General features: G+C 45.6%; 2 protein-coding genes across 2 annotated transcripts; both read right to left on the bottom strand.

Annotated features, from left to right (window-relative positions):
• Positions 1 to 3,295: 3,295 nt before the first annotated feature.
• LOC138391359 (C-C motif chemokine 7-like) lies at positions 3,296 to 4,753 on the bottom strand. The gene is made up of 3 exons (XM_069481017.1): positions 4,672 to 4,753; positions 3,833 to 3,950; positions 3,296 to 3,401 (listed from the first exon to the last, which is right to left on the bottom strand). The coding sequence occupies exons 1-3, from the start codon at positions 4,745 to 4,747 to the stop codon at positions 3,296 to 3,298; spliced, it is 300 nt and encodes a 99-aa protein (XP_069337118.1). The 5' UTR covers positions 4,748 to 4,753.
• An 8,914-nt stretch (positions 4,754 to 13,667) lies between these two features.
• On the bottom strand, positions 13,668 to 15,292 carry LOC138391357 (C-C motif chemokine 2-like). The gene is made up of 3 exons (XM_069481014.1): positions 15,133 to 15,292; positions 14,213 to 14,330; positions 13,668 to 13,845 (listed from the first exon to the last, which is right to left on the bottom strand). The coding sequence occupies exons 1-3, from the start codon at positions 15,206 to 15,208 to the stop codon at positions 13,680 to 13,682; spliced, it is 360 nt and encodes a 119-aa protein (XP_069337115.1). The 5' UTR covers positions 15,209 to 15,292; the 3' UTR covers positions 13,668 to 13,679.
• Positions 15,293 to 17,693: the final 2,401 nt, after the last annotated feature.

Below are 17,693 nucleotides of genomic sequence, written 5' to 3'. Positions count from 1 at the left end.
GTGTCAGCCTAAATGTATAGGATCTCTTGACCATGAGGGGTCCTCTCTTTCAGATGAGGATATGGATCTACTTTGTCCAGTGATCTGTGAACTAAAAGGACAAATTATTTGCCCCTTACCCAGATCATCATGTTTGAGAAGGACAGGGTGTTTGTAATCAACACTCCCATTTATGGTGGGGAAGATGGTAGACGCCCATAGCCAACACCTGGTAGCAAGCCTGCAGCCCTTCAGGCAGGTGTCATGGAAGCCCTTCACCCTTGATTAGGCTTGCTCCTTGGGAAGCTGTCCTGTCTCTCTGATCCTGGCTCCTGGTTGCCCTCAGGAGGCTGCTCCTTTTCCACTCTTCCTCTTGGCCTCCTCTGAAATGGGCTTTGAAGAGAGACATGCTCTTCTTGGGGCTCTGCAGCCTTTGAGGACTGCTTGCTGTACTGCAGACCTTGGAGTTTGTTTTCATCTTGAACTTTTCAGGCTCACTCATGGTTTCATTGACAATATAGTACAGTTCTTTCACTTCCTTAGTAGGCTTCTGATCTCTTTGCACGCCATCAACTAATTCCATATGCCAGCAGCCACACCCACTTTCCTTTCTAGGCATACTTCTCAAATTATTCTTCTGCCTTCTCTTCTCTTCTCTTCTTCTATCCTCTCCTCTCCTCTCCTCTCTCCCTCTCTCTTGATCTCTCTCCTCTTAATGAGGCTATTAGGCTTGAAGGAGTAAGGCTACAACTTCAATCTGATTTTTGTCACCTCATCCAACTAAGAGGTTTTTTTTCCCTGGACTTTTATCACTGATTTTTTTTTTTTCATCTTTAAATACCTTTTCTTAATGTTTGGGACCTAGAAACAGATGACTTTTCCAGCAAGGTCCTGAGTTTGTGGACTTTATTCTCTTTTGTTTCTACTTTAAATCAGCTAATTTTTCCCCGAGCTCATCTCTTTCTTGCAACCCCTTAACAAATGTAGCCAAAAACAACCAACTTACTACTGATGCATATTTTTCAAACTTTCTCCCTTGGAGCCACAATTTCAGCAGAGGGGACCTGACAACGTTGAGACTTTGTAACATAAATCTCTTTTCAACCTGGAATGTCAGCTTCCTTGCTGTCTGCTACTGAATGTCTAGTCAGTGCTACACATTTCAGGTTTTTAATGGCAGTACATGATTATGGTACCAATTCTTCTATCAGTCAAGGTTAAGCTAGGCTCCAAACATGAGTGGCTTAACACGACAAATGTTAACAATTTATTGGTGACCATTCACTGCCATCTATGAATTCCATTGAACTCGATGCCTGGTTAGGTATCAGCCTCTCTTCCTGGTCGTGGGATTTCTCTCTAACTCTCTGTGCCCAAAGAGGACAGGAGACCCCAGGCCTGCATGAAGACAAATGAGTTTAGAATTCCTTGGAAGTGAAAAGATAAGGCTTGACAAAGACAGTTGGAGCAGATTCTGTTTGGGCTTGGGCACATGGAGCCCCTCTCTCTCCTTGCCTGTCCTACCGTCCAGCACTCTGCTTAATATTTGCCTGGGCCAGGGGGCTCGCTGAGTCTCATTAGGTCTATTCGTCTCCTCTCCTAATCCTGTCTGCCTCTTGGTTGTTCTCTCCTGGAATTTGAGAATACACCCCTTTATTGGTGTGTGAAATTAAATAATTCAAGCTTAAAGCTGTTTGAACTTTAAATTATTCTGAGCCTTGAGAGGAAGGTGGCTACGCAACCTGAGTTGCGTGACATGCAACTACAACTTCTGCCTTCTTTTTTTTTATATATAGTTAGGAAGACCAAGCAGCACCAGAGATAAGATCCCTCCGATCACTATGTTTCCTCAGGGAGTAATAAAGTAATCGTCCTTGGAATGTAGCAATCTGTAACCAATCAAGTTGCTGGGGCATATGCCCCTGGTCTCGCATGGAAAATGTCGCAATTCTACTGGAACTTCTCTGTCTCTGCCTAGAGATTAAAACCTTAACTTTTCCACTTTGGAAACACAGACTCCAAATAAATAGACTCCATTTATTTGGAGTCTGTGTCTCTCAAGTGGCTATCCTCAAGCTTTGCATTTGAATAAGCTCTAAATGTAATTATATTTTCTGAATCTCATTAGTTAGGGTTGGCCTTCGTGCGTGGGGATGACGACCGTGGGCTGGAGAAGAGGGAGAAAGTGCTATCGGACCTGGCCTTAGCATCAGTGATGGCAGTGAATGGTCACCAATAAATTGCTTGCCTCTGAGGTGTCTGATATCACCTGAAATCTTGGGATTTTAACCTGGTGCTTCGGTGAAATTCCTGTCTCCAAGAAGCTCAGCTTGAAGGTATCAGAGGTTTGTCAATAAGCTGTATTGGGTGCAGGGCTCTCCCATTCCCCGCTCCTCAACCTGTAGAGATGGAATTTTTTTTTAAGGCACATGGTTTCCAGACGGGGAAGGGAACGCTCAAGGTCATCTGTTGGTCCCCTACCTGATTTCTCAATACAGATGATGTTTATATTACTCTGGGTTAGAAGATTGACCAGAAGGGGAAAACCAGCCATTCGCAAGGCTGATGTAATGGATGAGGGGAGAGAATTGTGGGTAGGGCTTGGGATGGTGACAAACAGAAAGACAAGGTATTTGAACAAGTGGCTGAAGCTGCTGGCAGACCTGGAGCTGTGGAGCTGGCTCAGCCTGGCCCTGGGCTGTCTGTCTGTCTGTCCATGACACGCAGGCGAGTCCAGGCTGGGGGAAGCCCCCGGGGGCCCGTCACATGCTCACTCCTCCACAATGCGAGCCCACCCTCTGCAGCCATGCCCTCCTCCCTGTCACCCCCTTGCTCCCCCACCCCAGCTTTATTTTATCCTTTAAAAAGACATCAAAGTCAGGTGTTAAACAAAAATATGTTTTCTGTATTTAATAAAAATTCAAGATTCATACATATAAATATATTTAATTCTATAATAACATTATGGTTTCATAGGGCCATCACCTGCTAACGTGAACAAACAACTTTGCATTATGCTTGCAAGGACCCGTCTAATGCCACCAAGAGGTAGAGAGGGGAGTAGCATCCCACAGTGTTTATAAGACTGAAGTGACATGATGTGTCCAAGGCTTTACATTTAAAATTCACTGAAATCAATGACGGATTAAATTAAAATATTAACTTTAAAACACATTGAAGAAAAACTACGATTCACATTATTACACAAAGCTCATATTCCCTAGAATTGTAATAAATTAATATCAGAACAGCCGTCAGAAAGGATGGGAGATACAAATTGCTTCTCAAGTCTTGGTTTCAGTTCAGGCATGAGTGTTCAAAGCCTTGGAGTTTGGGTTTGCCTGTCCAGATACGCCATGGAATCCTGGACCCACTTCTGGTTGGGGTCAGCACAGACCTCCTTGGCCAGTTTGGTGGTGAAGCTGTGGGGGGAGGGGCACAGTTAGATGGAGCATCTTGAGGATTTGACCTGGGAGTATAACCTGCCTTATGGGAAGCCTGCCTGGCCCTTTAGCCCAGAGAATGGGGGAGCCTTGGGACCGAGGAGGAAGATGACAAGATAGAGGACGGAGCCTCAGGGAGGTGGCTGCTTTTGCTGACCCAGGGGAAGCCCCCTTAGCTCCTGGGTAAAGAAATTGGGATCAGAACCAATGGCTGAAAAGGGAGCTAGGAACAAAAGTCACTTTCTTTTCTTGGATTCAGTTTTTCCATTGGAAAAATTCTGGAACTGAGTTAGAGATGGTCTAAGTGTCTGAGTGCTTGACTCTAGCCCATTCTGATACTAGCCCTATCCACTGCCACAGGGAAGAACTTGGGAGTGAGGGTCGAGGGTGGGCAGTCCCGGCTCACTCACATCACAGCTTCCTGGGGACACAGGGTGTTGGTGATTCTCTGGTAGCTCCTCAGCCTCTGGATTGGGATCTTCTTATTGGTGAACCTATAGCAGCAGGTGGTTGGGGTATTAACCCCATCTGCAATGAAACAATGACAAGGAAAGGCTCTTGAGGGTGTGCTCAGGATCTTTCTAGAGAGAAAGCTGCCCACCCCATGTCCAATGTCTCTGCCCTTCGAGACAGTCCTTAAAATCCCTCTTGCTTTCGTGGACTATGAAGTAGGAATGCATCACCCATAACAGGTAGAAGAAAAACTGAGAAAATGCTAGGTGTTGCTAGGAAGGGCTATTATAACAGTCCAATGCCTTAGAGCACAGGGACCCCAGCTTTGGGTCCCTTTTAGGCTCAGAGCAGTCTGTGCCGGGTAGTGACTTACCCTGATACCCACTTCCCCGCAGAACCTCTGCCTCTGGAAGCCGGGCTGAGTGAAGCAGAGACCAGGTTCTGTGTCTCCTCTCCCCTGCCCCATGTCTGGAAACAGCCTGCACACCCACCCCAGACGCCTCATCTCTTTGATCACCCTGATCCCCAGACTCTGCTGGAAGCAGCTGGGGCAGTAACTGCACTGAGGGCTGGAGTCCTGGGAGGAACTGGATTCGGGGTCCACAGCTGAACTTGTAGTTCAGGCTCTGTCTGGGAGCAACTGTGAGATCGGACTCAGTCCTCGTCCTTCTCTGAGTTGCCTTATCTTGGAAAAGCAGCTGTTAAAGTGAGACTGTGGGTACCCCTCCTGCTAGGACGGTCCATGATGCCCCAGAGAGGGGCAGTGTGCTCCAAGGGGATGGAGGAGAGCCCTTACCTGGCTGAGCAAGGCCCTGGGGGCTGAAGGCGGCTACTGCCAGCAGCAGGCACAGGAGGGCAGCAGAGATCTTCATGCTGGAGGGCGAGAGGCGAGCCGTGAGCTTCAGTGGGCGAGTTGGTGGCTTCTGCGTTGGTCTCAGCCTCTCTGCTCCTCTGATGGCTCTGTCGCTGGTTTTTATAGACAAGAGTAGAGAAGGGGTGGGGCGAGAAGCCTTTGTTATTCTGAATGAATCACAGGATGGAGTAGCATATCTGCCTCCCCCTGGGGAAAATAATAGGAAATCCAGGGAGGACAGTGTGAGTCAAGGGTGGCCTGCTTTTCACCGGTGGCGTGGTGGGTGAGGGGTGTGCCTGGGCAGACCACAGCATGTGATCTGTGGCTATTATTTACAGCTTAGCTTCTTTGAAATGAAACACGTTCTGTAGAAAAGGGAAGGAAGCAGGGATGCCAAGGTGGAGGAGTTGCAAGGGATTTCCCACTCTTCCCTTTCAGGCAGCACCCGGACCCCAGAGTCCACAAAGAGGCCCTGAACCTTTGGCTGGACTCTACAATGGACTCAAAGACTTTTCACCGTCTTATCTTTACAGTTAGATGGTGGCTAAGGTTGGGGTCATCATGAGGTCTTCGCACAATGTGTGGGGTTTAGGCTGGGAGGACATAAACAGCTGGCAGTTAGACCAGATGAGGCTCCTGGGTCTCTCTCTCTCTCTTTCTCTCCTCCCAATGGTCCTTCCACATGGCTAGATATTTTACATGATGGCTTAAGAATCCCAGGTGCAAGGATAGGGAACATAGACTGCACCTCTTAATGGGAGGAGTATAAAAGAATTTACAGACACGTTTTAAAACCACTGTCTGTTTCATGTGCTATCAGAACTGCGTGGCGTATAAAGATCTTAGAATGCTGTGGTTTAAAAAATATCCGATTACCTATGAAAATATTTTTTTAAGGAAAAGAATACAAAGAAGTGAAATTTATGAACAAATTCAGAGTACCCTCAATTTGAAGCACAGACAAGAGACTTCCTGTCTCCTTCCCCACACACAAATCTCAGAGACACAAAGTGTAGATTTTGGAGACCGCTGATCTAGTTTCCCATCACACACACACGTTACAAGATCACCAACTAATTGCCGATGATGCTAATGAAAAGGGGTTTGATGAGAGACCGTGTGTGGCCTCCTCACACCTGTCACTGCACCGCCTGTGCTGGGCACGGGATGCAAGGGAGGAAAATTCTTCAGTGGGTGAGACTGGAACATTGTACAACCTCGAACGCTGATTTGGAAGCAATTCAAGGCTTTGATGTACGGCTTGAGCTTTACATCAAGTTTATTCTTGCCTCTGTGACTTTGCTCAGGCTACCCACTCTATTAGCTCTTTTTCAAATCGCTGTTACTCCCAGTTCTAGAAATTGGTGAAGATTCAACCTACTTCCTACTTCCTTATCTATGGAGTCCCAGCCCACTCTGATGTAACACATTATAACAGTGTACTTTCTACCCCAGTGTGTATGTTTCATCTGCTTGGTGCTTCTAAGAAGCAGAACTCATTCTTTCCATTGTTTTTTTTTTTTTTTTTTTTTTTTTATCTCGAAGACAGCAGTCATGGATAACCTGCTGATGACCTACAAATTGGGAGGAGAACACAGGGGTCCTGCCCGGAAATTACCTTTCCTAGGTGGGTCTGGTCAGTAGGTCAAGGAAGTGCTCACGGGCTCCAGTTGATGCAACCCCTCTCCTTCATAAATCCCCAAACTGAAGTCCCCCAAGATGCCTCTGCCTAACACCCCTGAGACAATGCCTTACCTATGTTCATGATGAAAAAGCCTGTGCTTGTCACACCCACAGGAGCGGGGAATGGGACGAATAAAAGAGGACGTTGAATTGTTGCAGAATTTTATAAAATCTTTTTAATGATTTAAAGACCTGATGGCAAAATTAGAAACACTTAAAAAAAAAAGGACAAAATCATGTTGCATTATTAGTAACACCCAAAGATATGTGGTTAATTTTCTTCTAGATTAAAAAAAAATTTTAACCTTTTATCACTATGAAGATTCTTCTTTGTCTCTAGTAACAATTTTTTGTCTTAAAATCTATTTCTCTGATATTACTATAGCCACCAGCTCTCTTTTGGTTACATTTTGCATGGGGTAACTTTTACTTTCAAATTATCTGAGTTTTTGAATTTACAATGTGTGTCTTATAGATAGCATATAGCTGGTTTATTTTGAAAATCCATTCACTCAATCTTTGCCTTTAGTTGGATAGTTTAATCCTTTTACATTTAGTGTTACTAATGGTAAGGTAGGATTAATATCTGATTTTTTTTTTGTTTTCTATATGCTTCTATCTTTTTTGTTCCTCAATTCTTCCTTTACTGATACATAGAAATTTTTAGTGTGCCATTTCATTTCTTTATCTTTTATTATGTATTTTGAGTTTTTTTCTTAGCAGTCACCCTGGTTATTACCATTAACATCATAATTTATAACAACCCATTTCAGATTAATACCATTTTAGTTTCAATAGTATATAAAATTCTTGATCCTTTTATAGCTCCATTCCCTTTCTTATCTTAATGTTGTTATGGTCACAAATTATACCTTTATATATTGTGTTCCCTTCAACATAGATTTGTAAGTATTGCTTTATGCATCTGTATTTTAAATCAGATACAAGAAAGAAAAAGTAGTTATAAACAAACAAATAACATTTATACTGCTACCAATAATCTAGCTTTTGCCAACTGGATATAAGCAGAAGTTACATGTGCCATCTCTGAGAGGAAGTTAATAGCCATCCTATGGTTCCACCATGGCTCCCACTTCCCCCTTAACTATGAGGATGGCATAGCCCAGATGAGGTTGTCCCTTCAACCTGGATCCCAGACTGAAAAAGATACATGAAACAGAGAAATGGCAAGGTTTACAAGATATGAAGAAAGTATGATGCTAACATTAGGGAAAACTAAATGAGGAATTACAAGACCCACTGTACTATTTTTGCAACTTTTCTATAAGTCTACAATTAGTTCAAAATAAAAAATTTAAAACACAATATTAAAAAAACTTATGAGATACAGAGAAATCTAAGTGGGAAGTATAGAGCTGTAAATGCTTACATTAGGAAAGAAAAGATCTCAAATCAACAGTCTAGCTTTACACCTGAGGAACCCAGAAAAAGAGCAAACTAAACACAAAGCTAGCACAAAAAAGAAAATAATAGAGATTAGAGCAGCGATAAATGAAACAGAGAATTTAAAAAATAGAAAAAAAATCAGTGACACCAAGAGTTGGTTTTTTGAAATGATCAACAAAACTAACAAACCCTTAGCTAGACTGAGAAGAAAAGAGAGAAGACTCCAATAACTAAAATCCAAAATGAAAGAGGGGACATTACAACTGAGCTGCAGAAGTAAAAAGGACTATTAGAGAACACTGTGAATATTGTATGCCAACAAATTGTATAACCTAGAATAAATGGATAAATTCCTAGAAACACTCAGTCATGAAGAAACAGAAAATCCGAGCAGACCCGTAACTAGTGAAGAGATTGCATCAGTAATGGAAAAACCTCCCAACAAAGAAGAGCTCAGGACCAGATGGCTTCACTGGGGAATTCTACCAAACGTTTAAAGAAGATTTAACACCAATGTTCCTCAAACTCTTCCAAGATATTGAAGAGGAGAAAAATACTTCCAGATTTATTCTATGAGGCCAGGAGTACTCTGATACCAAAGCCAGACACAAAGATACTGCAAGAAAAGAAAACTACAGGTAAATATCCTTGACGAATATTGATGCAAGAATCCTCAACAAAATGAATGGCCAGCAAGCATTTGAAAACATGCTCGACATCACTGATCATTAGAAACATGCAAAGCAAAACCACAGTGAGGTACCACCTTCCGCCATTAGGATGGCTAGTATCAAACAGAGAGAAAATAACAAATGTTGGCAAGGATTGTGGAGAAACTGGAACACCTGTGTACTGTTGGTGGGAATGTCAAATGGTGCAGCCACTATGGACAACAGTATGGCAGTTCCTCAAAAAATTAAAAATAAAATTACTCTATGATCTAGCAATCACACTTCTGGGTATGTATCCAAAAGAATTGAAAGAAGAATCTGGAGGAGATATCTGTGTGTCCATGTTCATAACTGCATTATGTGCAACAGCCAAGAGATGTGAGCACCCAGTTGTCCATTGTTGAATGAATGAATAAACAAAATGTAGTATAGACATACAATGGAATATTATTAAGTCTTAAAAAGGAAGAGAATCCTGTTACATGCTACAACATAAATGAACCTTGAGGATATTATGCTAAATAAAATATACCAGTTACAAAAAGACTTATGTTGTATGACTCCACTTAGATGAGGTATCTAAAGTAGATAAATTCATAGAAAAAGAAAGTAGAATGGTGGTTGTCAGGGGTTGGGCAAGGGGGAAATAGTTTATACCCATTGTTTAATACCCAGTTTTGCCAGATTGAAATGTTCTAGAAACCTGTTGCACAACAATGTTAAGGATATTAACATGAACACTACTGAAGTATACACTTAAAATAGTAAATATGATAAATTTTATTATGTATCTTTTACCCCGATTAAAAAAATTAAAAATTACAAAAAACAGAGACAATGAAGCTTCATTGGAGTGAATTTTATAGCCTCCAAATAAAAGATTGATGGTGTTTTAAAAAAAATAAACAATTTATCTGTTCAATTTACATCCCATATACAAGGTGAAATAGGAACAAGACAATTGCAATAAACACTCTCATTGCACAAGGAGACAGGGAGAACCGGCAGTGACTGATTATAGCAGTTCTGATACACTGCTGGTTAGAGTTAGGGTTAGGGTTAGGGGCCTGCTCCAGAGGGGCTCTGATCCCTCTCTCTGGAGGAGCCTCCTTGTCCAGATTTCTAGATCCACCTGCGGTGAGGCTCTTTCATGTCTATTTCTTCTCCTTGGTAACAATGGACGTGGTATTTGGTGGACATGCCCTCCTCTGGTGGCCACCATCACTTGTCTCTAGCTCAGAGAAGATCTGAAAGTTGTTTTACAGTTAGAACAATCAAAGCCTTTTTCATTCTTGGCTTCTGATTTTCTTGGCAACATAGTCCCTCAAATACTTACTAGCACTTTCCTGATCTACAAGTGAAGACACGTAAAATCCCTCCCTATGTGTAGTTCTTAGCGATGTCTCTGCTTCCTCCACACCCAAAGCATGGCTCTCTTTTAGGCTAGGCTAGGATGGGAATGCCACAGGCTTCTTAACCCACTCTCTTCCTTAAGCCACCCTATCCCACTAAACGGTTTTGTAGATATCTTGTTGTTCAAAGTCTTTTAAAAATTCCATCTCATTGCTTCGGATGGTGAAACAATTGGTATTTCAAATTCTATAATGTCCTAAATTCCTGGACTCTGTATACCCTTTTACTCCTGATTGTAAATTGGCCAAGTCTACGTCAGAACCAAGGACACTATGAAAACCCAAGTCAGAGGTCACAGGAGTGGCTGTCAACTCTAATAACCTGAATGTGAGAGAGCTGAGGAGCACGGGGCCTCAAACTCATGCACCAGGACCTTCTACAGAATTTGTAAAATCTACCCATGGGAGGGGGAGCCTTCTCCCGTTCCGACATTCTAAATCAGAGTCTTCGGAGATGCACTGACGTTTTGGAAGGAACTCAGGTGACTTTAATGCACAGGCAACTAAGAAGCACTTAACGCATAAATGAAGTTCATAAGCTGTGGACCCACAGAGGAAAGGTGACTTGCACAAGGTTATCTGACAATCTAGTTAAACCCAGATCTAGATCTCAAAGGCCAAGTGGCAGTGCCCAGCTACCTGTTGTAAATGTTCACCTGACTCCTGGCTGTGGTCGTCTGAGTAATGTCCTCCTCCCAAAGATGCACATACACATACCCTTATCTACTCCCTCTGACCTGGGAGTATGTTACCTGACATGGCAAAAGGAATTTTACGGGTGTGATTAACTTAAGAATCTTGAGAAGAAGATATTAGTTTGGATTATCCAGATGGGCTCAATAGAATCACTTTTAAAGATAAAAGCAGGAAGGTCAGAGTCAGAGACAAGATTAAACTCAGAAACAGAGGTGAGAGGATGAGAGAGAGAGACAGAGAGAGAGAGAGCAAGAGAGGCAGGGAGGGAAATTTTGAAGCTACAGGAAGAGACCACGAGCAAAGGAATGTCGGTAGCCTCTAGAAGTTGGAAAAGGCAAAAAAAAAAAAAAAAAAGTATTCTCCCCAGAGCCTCCAGAAGGAATATAGCCCTATTAGTAGATTTCTGACTTCTAGAACTCTAAGACCACATATTTGTGTTGTTTTAAGCCATTAAGTTTATGATCATTTGCTACAGTGGCAATAAAAAACACTATTAATGATATAGATTTCAGTACCTAGGGGTGTGGTGCTGCTGTAACAAACACCTGGAATGTGGAAATGGCTTTGGAATTGGACAGCGGGCAGAGGCTGGAAGAATTTTGAGCATGATAGAAAAAGTCTAGATTTCCTGGAACAGGACTTGGCAGCCACAGGAAATGAATGCATTGCTCTTGGCATTCTCTCCTAAAATAGCTCCTCAATGCTGCCGGGGCCTTGTGCTCCGTTTCGTCGTGTAAGGGACAAGGAATCCCATGCTTGGCCGGAAAAACATATAGCTTCAAGATTTCCTGCAAATGAATAGATGTGACTTGAAAGGGGAATGTGAGCAGATTCTTTTGGGGGTTTGAGCACATGGATTCCCCCTCCCTCTGCCTGCTGTCCTCGCAGACCCTGCGCCTCAAATCCGCCTGGCGTCAGAGGGCCTGCCGCTCAGTGACCTGTGTGATCAGGTCACATTTGTGTGCGTTCCACTTTCTTTTTGCCTGTTGGCATCCACTGCAATTTGAGATTTCGCTCCCGATTGGTGATCAAGGCTGAGGACTGGAGGGGTAGAGGAGGGGGCAGGGAAGGGGGTTTGACCTGGAATGAGGGTCAGTGAGTTTTATAAATAGCTGCCAATAAATTGTCTGCAGACTGATGTAGAAGGGCACTTGCAGCTTTGAAGGAATTCTTTAGTGTGATTCAGGGACCCTGGATGGCTCAGGAATGTAGAAGCAGAATCCCCTCTCTCTCTATTCAGCTCCAGAGGGTAGAAATGGAAGTTTTCCAAGAGATCCCAGATCTGGAAGGGAACCTAAGTCCCCCTGTGTGTAACACATCACCCCGCGTTATTGACGAAGAAGACTTGGAATGCCTGACTTGCCCCGACTGACGGAGTGAGTCAGTGTCAGCTCTGGGATTGGAACCCACGTGACTTTCTTGCAGCCGGAGGTGTCCTCAGCTCCTCGTGCTGCCAAACGCACTGCCTGGTCTAGCCTGACACAGTGGTCATTTCCCCACCAGACTGGGAAGCTGAGAATTATGCGGTTTATTCAACAGAGTAAGATATCCATGTATTTTCCTGAGTGAAGGGGCTGTCTGGGTGCCCACATGGCCCAATGCCTTACAGGTGCATCCAATATCATTCAGGGGAATGACATTTAGGAAAAGGAGGCCCATCTGTTTAAATGGTTGATTCCAGGCTGCAGGGATTGGAATGGGGCAGGGATAGTGATGGCGGGAAGTACATTCTGGTTTCAGGGAAGCTGCCCCCTTAAAATGTGGGTTTAGCAAAAGGCTTCCATATCTGAAATCACAGGTCCTTCTCCTCCATCGACAACATGCAGCATTTCAGCCTGCCTAGCTCATTCTTCTCCAGCATTGCATCTCAGGCTCCATCTTTAGGCCTTCATCATTGCTTGGACCATAGCAGTAGCCCTTCACTCGCCCTACTTCTCCATGTCTGCACGAAGCCAATGCGTTAATTTCCTGAAACGCATCTCTGACCTCTGAAAATGGGACATCCTTCCTCATTGGAGTGAGGATTTTTAACATTTCCCTTTAACCTACAAAGTTGAGCACTGACTCCCCCCACCCCCATCATTCGAAACACTTTATCCGGCCTTCCTTTCTTAACTTCCCATTCCTTTGTATGGGCATCGACCCTGGCTCCCATGTGACGGCTTTTCGCCCTCTTTGATGTACACATCCTCATCATTTCCGCCTCCAGGTATTTCTCCTTTTCTTAATGATCCTGCAGTTCTTCCAGAAAGACCCTATGCGTTCCTCGAGGATAAGTTCAAGTCTTATGCTCTCTGTGAAACCTTAATCTAACCATCTTATTGGTTGATTAAGTTTTTTCTCATTTCCTCATATCTGCAGGGTCTGTCTTACTCCAGGTTGGAGGATTAATTGGAGGGGCACAGGTTGGCGGTGGGTAGCCCAGCTAAGGGGGAAGTTGTGATATATTATGGGAAGCATTGTGGGCAAGGGTCAGGGGCTGTGAGAACGGGAAAGAAGGTGGGGCTCTTGCTAAACAGGTAACCAGGGTTGTTGGGATCTGGGTAGCTGACGTTGAGGACTGGAACATTGGCACTAGAATTCCTGACTGGGCCCTGCCTTAAAGATTCTCCTGTGAGACCACCCAGTAGAAACAAACAGGACCAATCCACATTCCCATTCCTCTAAAACGGGAACCGCCCCCACCAAACCCATGCCTCTCCCTCACCACCAAGCTCATGCTCTCAGCTTTGTAACTTCCTTCAAGAAAACACCAGAGCCAGCTTTTGTAAAAAAATATACATTTTATTCAATAGTTACATAATATTCATTTCCACAATAATATTTTTAGCAATGCCTTGGAATTTAACAACAAGAACTCGTTGCATTAACGATCCTTGCAAGGACCCGCAAAATATCCCATTTGGGGTTCACAGAGGAAAAACAATTTTCCCAAGTCTCTAGATCTAAAAAACACTAGCATCACAGAAGACAAACGTAAAACATCAATAACTTAAATAAGATTAACATTACTTAAGGCATTCTGCTTCATACTGATAAACGCTTATACATTTTGAAATTATAATAAAATAAAATAGGGTGTTCAGGGAGAGCTAGGGGACAATAAGTTAGCTGCAGGTGCTTGGGTTGTGGAGTGAGTGTTCAAAGGCTTTGGAGTTTGGGTTTTCTTGTCCAGTTTGGCAATGTAATCCTTGACCCAGTTCTGCTCGGGGTTCGCGCAGATCTCCTTGGCTAGTACGGTCTTGAAGCTGCGGGGAGAGAAGACACAGTTAGATGAAGTTTCAGCCTAGACATACAGCCCATTCTGCACCAAGGGGCCACCGTGGGACTAGAGAAGGAAGGCAGGTGGAAGGATGGGACCCGGAGCAAGCTGCTCCTAGAGGTGTCCCAAGTGAAACCATCCTGACCTCAGGCTAATGAGATTGGGGTGGTCTGAATAAGCACCCACAGGGACAGTGATGTTAGGAGTCACTTTTTCTCTCTTGGCCCAATTTCCCCTTTGAAAATCTTTGGTTATTGGGTTAGATGGTGTAACTGTCTGTGAGTTTGTGAAGCTTGTCCCCTGCTCCCTAAGGAAGAACTCTGGACCAGGGAGGCTTGGTGTGCTCCACTCACATCACAGCTTCTTTGGGACACTTGCTGTTGGTGACTCTTCTATAGCTCATCAGCCTCTGCAGTGGGATCTTCCTACTTGAGAATGTATAGCAGCAGGTGACGGGGGCGTTAACTGCATCTGGAAAACAAACCACAAAGAAAATCCATTTTAGGATGAGCTGAATTCTTTTGATCTAAACCAAAGCAGGGAAGAGTCATGAGAAGAAGGCAAAGAGATGACAGGAGAAGTAGAACCCATTAAATCCCAATATTTCTGCCTATACTTCAGAGCTAGAATGCGATCTTTGACACATTGACTCAGTTTCCTATGCTATAAAATGGGTACACAACATTGATAGTGCTCAGACAGAAATGGGAGCTGTTAACACTAGGTAACATTAGAGGAGCTAATAATCCAAACTGTCAGGGCCAGGGAAGATCAGCTGGGGACCCCAGCTATGGGTCCCCTTTTAGGCTCGGAGAAATCTGTGCCTGATTGTGAGTTCCCCTGATACCCACTCCCCTGCAGAGCCTCTGCCTCTGGAAGCCGGGCTGAGTGAAGCAGAGACCAGGTTCTGTGTCTCCTCTCCCCTGCCCCATGTCTGGAAACAGCCTGCACACCCACCCCAGATGCCCCATCTCTTTGATCACCCTGGTCCCCAGACTCTGCTGGAAGCAGCTGGGGCAGTAACTATACTGAGGGTGTTCCCAGGGCTGGAGTCCTGGGAGGAGCTGGATTCGGGGTCCACAGCTGGACCTGTAGTTCAGGCTCTGTCTGGGAGCAGCTGTAAGATTGGACTCAGTCCCTGTCCTTCTCTGAGTTGCCTTATCTTGGAAAAGCAGCTGTTAAAGTGAGACTGTGGGTATCTCTCCTGCTAGGACGGTCTATGATGCCCCAGAGAGGGGCAGTGTGCTCCAAGGGGATGGAGGAGAGCCCTTACCTGGCTGAGCAAGGCCCTGGGGGCTGAAGGCAGCTACTGCCAGCAGCAGGCACAGGAGCATTGCGGAGACCTTCATGCTGGAGGGCGAGGGGCGAGAGACGAGAGGAGGCGAGAGGCGAGCCGTGAGCTTCAGTGGCAGAGTTGGAGGTTTCTGGGTTGGTCTCAGCCTCTCTGCTCCTCTGCGTCTGGCGGCTCTGTGGCTGCCTTTTATTGAAAGCCAAGAGGGGTGGAACCCAGAGGGAGGGCTTGGCCAGGGCAGCATCTTCAATGAATGATGCAGTGGAATGTTAAATCTGCTGAGCCAGGGCAGCACCCTGGGAGATTTCCAGGAAGCAGGAGAGGGAAGTGGAGGGTCTGGATGGGGCATGGTTTCCATTCACTGTTGAGACCAAGCGAAGTGGGGGAGGATGGGGTGCCGTGAAGCCCAGACTGACCACAGACAGATGTGGGCCAAGCGCATTATTCTTAAGGATTCAGCTTTCTCTGAAGTGGGAACTCTGCGAAAAGGGAAGGAAGCGAGGAAACTGAGATCACACAGCAGTATGTGGGGCTTGCTGCTGGCTCACCTTCTGGCACCAGTCCAAGGGCCCTCTGAGCCAGGAAGGGCCTGAAGCCTTGGTGGGCTCCCCCAAAGCACATTATAGCCACCTGGTCACTATCGTCACCTGGTGACGACACAGTGGAATCCTGGCAGAGTTGTAGGGTTTTGCAAACACTGAGCTGAATTCTAAGAGTCCTGGAGTTTCAGACTTGGAGGAAGGTACATACGTCATGTAGTGCTGCAGAAGGAATGCCTGTGTCGTGCTCACAGGGTGTTTGCTCTGTGCCAGGATCGTTCTAAGCACGAATGTTAAGTCTTTAAATTCCTGAGCTCTCTCTAGTAGGTATCCTTAGTTCCCATTTTATAGATCGGGCAACTGAGGCACAGACTAATGGGTTAAATAACCTTCCCAAGGTCCCCTCAAGCAGAACCCCAGGCAGCCCAGCCCCGGTGTCTGTGCTGTCACCTCTGTGACATACTTCTGGAAGGGGACATGTGCCAGTCTTCCAACTGGCTGCCTAGACCTATATCTGGGTCTTCTCTCTGCCCCAGCATCTTCCAGGAGAGCAGCCAGTGAAAGGGGAGTGAGTGGAGAAACATTCCTCACGGTAAAGTCACCGTGAGTTAGGAGCCTGTGGTTTGCACGGCCGTGGGCGAGAAGTGACCGTGTTACGGCGGCCGTTCTCCTCGCTCCTTTCTGGATTTCCAGGGAGCAGGAGCGAGCAGCGGCGCAGCCTTTCGGGAACTGGAATGTCTGGCTTCGTTCTGCAGTTCTGCCTTCGGTTTCCTCAGAAACCACAGAATCATAGCAATAAAAACTAAAAGATCTTAGAATTCGTTTCCCTGAACTTCTTTCTCTTACAAATATGGTAGGATTCCTTGAGGCGTGCTCGTGGCTGAGCCAAGCCTAGAGTTCAACCCTCTTGACCCCAAACCCTCCGCCTCCTCCTTCTGAGCCTGGAGTGGCCTTGCCCAGTGGGCACGGAAGGACCAGGGACTGTCTTTCATAAAGGGTCGCTAGACACTGTCATAAATGCGTGCAGCTTCTGGGAAGAGAACACCTGCCGGTCGCTGCATTTGTAATAAGAAGGGGGCTGTGTTACACAAATGACTGCGTTTTGCTCCCAGCGAGGGTCCAAAATGACACCACGGAGTGCTCACCCGGAGCCGGCATCCATCGTGCCGATGAGCCTCCCAGCACCGCCTCACGAGGCCTCCAGACAGCCCACTTCCTTTAGGTGGAAGCGGAACTTAAGTACCTTGCCCAGGATCGGAGGTAATAGCCGGTGTGGCTGAGACGCCCACCCAAGACATGCTCCTCTGTCCCCGAGCATGAGACTTGATGTCGCATGACGGATATTGGCTTCCTAGGGACTCCCAGAGCAACCGCCATCCCAGACTGTCGGGTGGCATCACCGAAAGGCAGAATGAAGAGAGAATAAACCAACGTGAGCCCTGCTTTGCTCCCACCTCTCAGGGGACCTCATTTTCCTTCAGCCCGAGTCTTGCTAGCGACCCCTTTGCTCCCCACTAGTGCTGAGATTGCTTGTGTTTGGCTAGTTGTTCACCCCTGGCTCATTCCATTCCTATCAAATGAATGAACTATTTCCAGGACAGGCGAGTCTGCAACGCCAGGCAGTCATTTCTCCCCAGATCTTCTCATCTGAACTTCCAAGAAGTTTCCCCTCATAGTCATGGAAACCCCTCTCGATGCAAATGCACCCTTTCCCTGTGGATTCCAGGCATTCCTTGGGTTTTTCCAGGTTAACAAGGTGAAAGAGGCTGACATCTCAACTCTCTCTGGGCTTAGTCACGTCACCATCACTCACAGAAGCCCAGACCCACGGGACCTCTCCAGACGCTACAGTACAGCCTCCTCTTTGTGTGTGAAGAAGCCACATTCCAGGGAGGGAGACCGACCGGCCCACGGTCACTGGGAAAAGCTTCCCGGCTCTGCTGAGCGTTCGGTCAGACTTCTGAGTGTGAAAGACTAGAGAAGGATTTTGGTCCTATGTCTGTA

The sequence above is a fragment of the Eulemur rufifrons genome, chromosome 9 (assembly GCF_041146395.1).
Source record: "Eulemur rufifrons isolate Redbay chromosome 9, OSU_ERuf_1, whole genome shotgun sequence".
NCBI lineage: Eukaryota > Metazoa > Chordata > Mammalia > Primates > Lemuridae > Eulemur > Eulemur rufifrons.
Note: the sequence above shows the minus strand (reverse complement) of the source record. Positions and strands in the feature narration are given on the sequence as shown.

What these genes read in the sequence shown, in the direction of transcription:
- LOC138391359 (XM_069481017.1), bottom strand. Translation starts at nt 4,747, where the DNA reads ATGAAGATCTCTGCTGCCCTCCTGTGCCTGCTGCTGGCAGTAGCCGCC. An exon ending in CCAGGGCCTTGCTCAGCCAG is followed by an intron (nt 3,951 to 4,671) that starts GTAAGGGCTCTC and finishes GTTTCATTGCAG; the next exon opens with ATGGGGTTAATACCCCAACC. An exon ending in TGTCCCCAGGAAGCTGTGAT is followed by an intron (nt 3,402 to 3,832) that starts GTGAGTGAGCCG and finishes CTCCCCCCACAG; the next exon opens with CTTCACCACCAAACTGGCCA.
- LOC138391357 (XM_069481014.1), bottom strand. Translation starts at nt 15,208, where the DNA reads ATGAAGGTCTCCGCAATGCTCCTGTGCCTGCTGCTGGCAGTAGCTGCC. An exon ending in CCAGGGCCTTGCTCAGCCAG is followed by an intron (nt 14,331 to 15,132) that starts GTAAGGGCTCTC and finishes TTTGTTTTCCAG; the next exon opens with ATGCAGTTAACGCCCCCGTC. An exon ending in TGTCCCAAAGAAGCTGTGAT is followed by an intron (nt 13,846 to 14,212) that starts GTGAGTGGAGCA and finishes CTCTCCCCGCAG; the next exon opens with CTTCAAGACCGTACTAGCCA.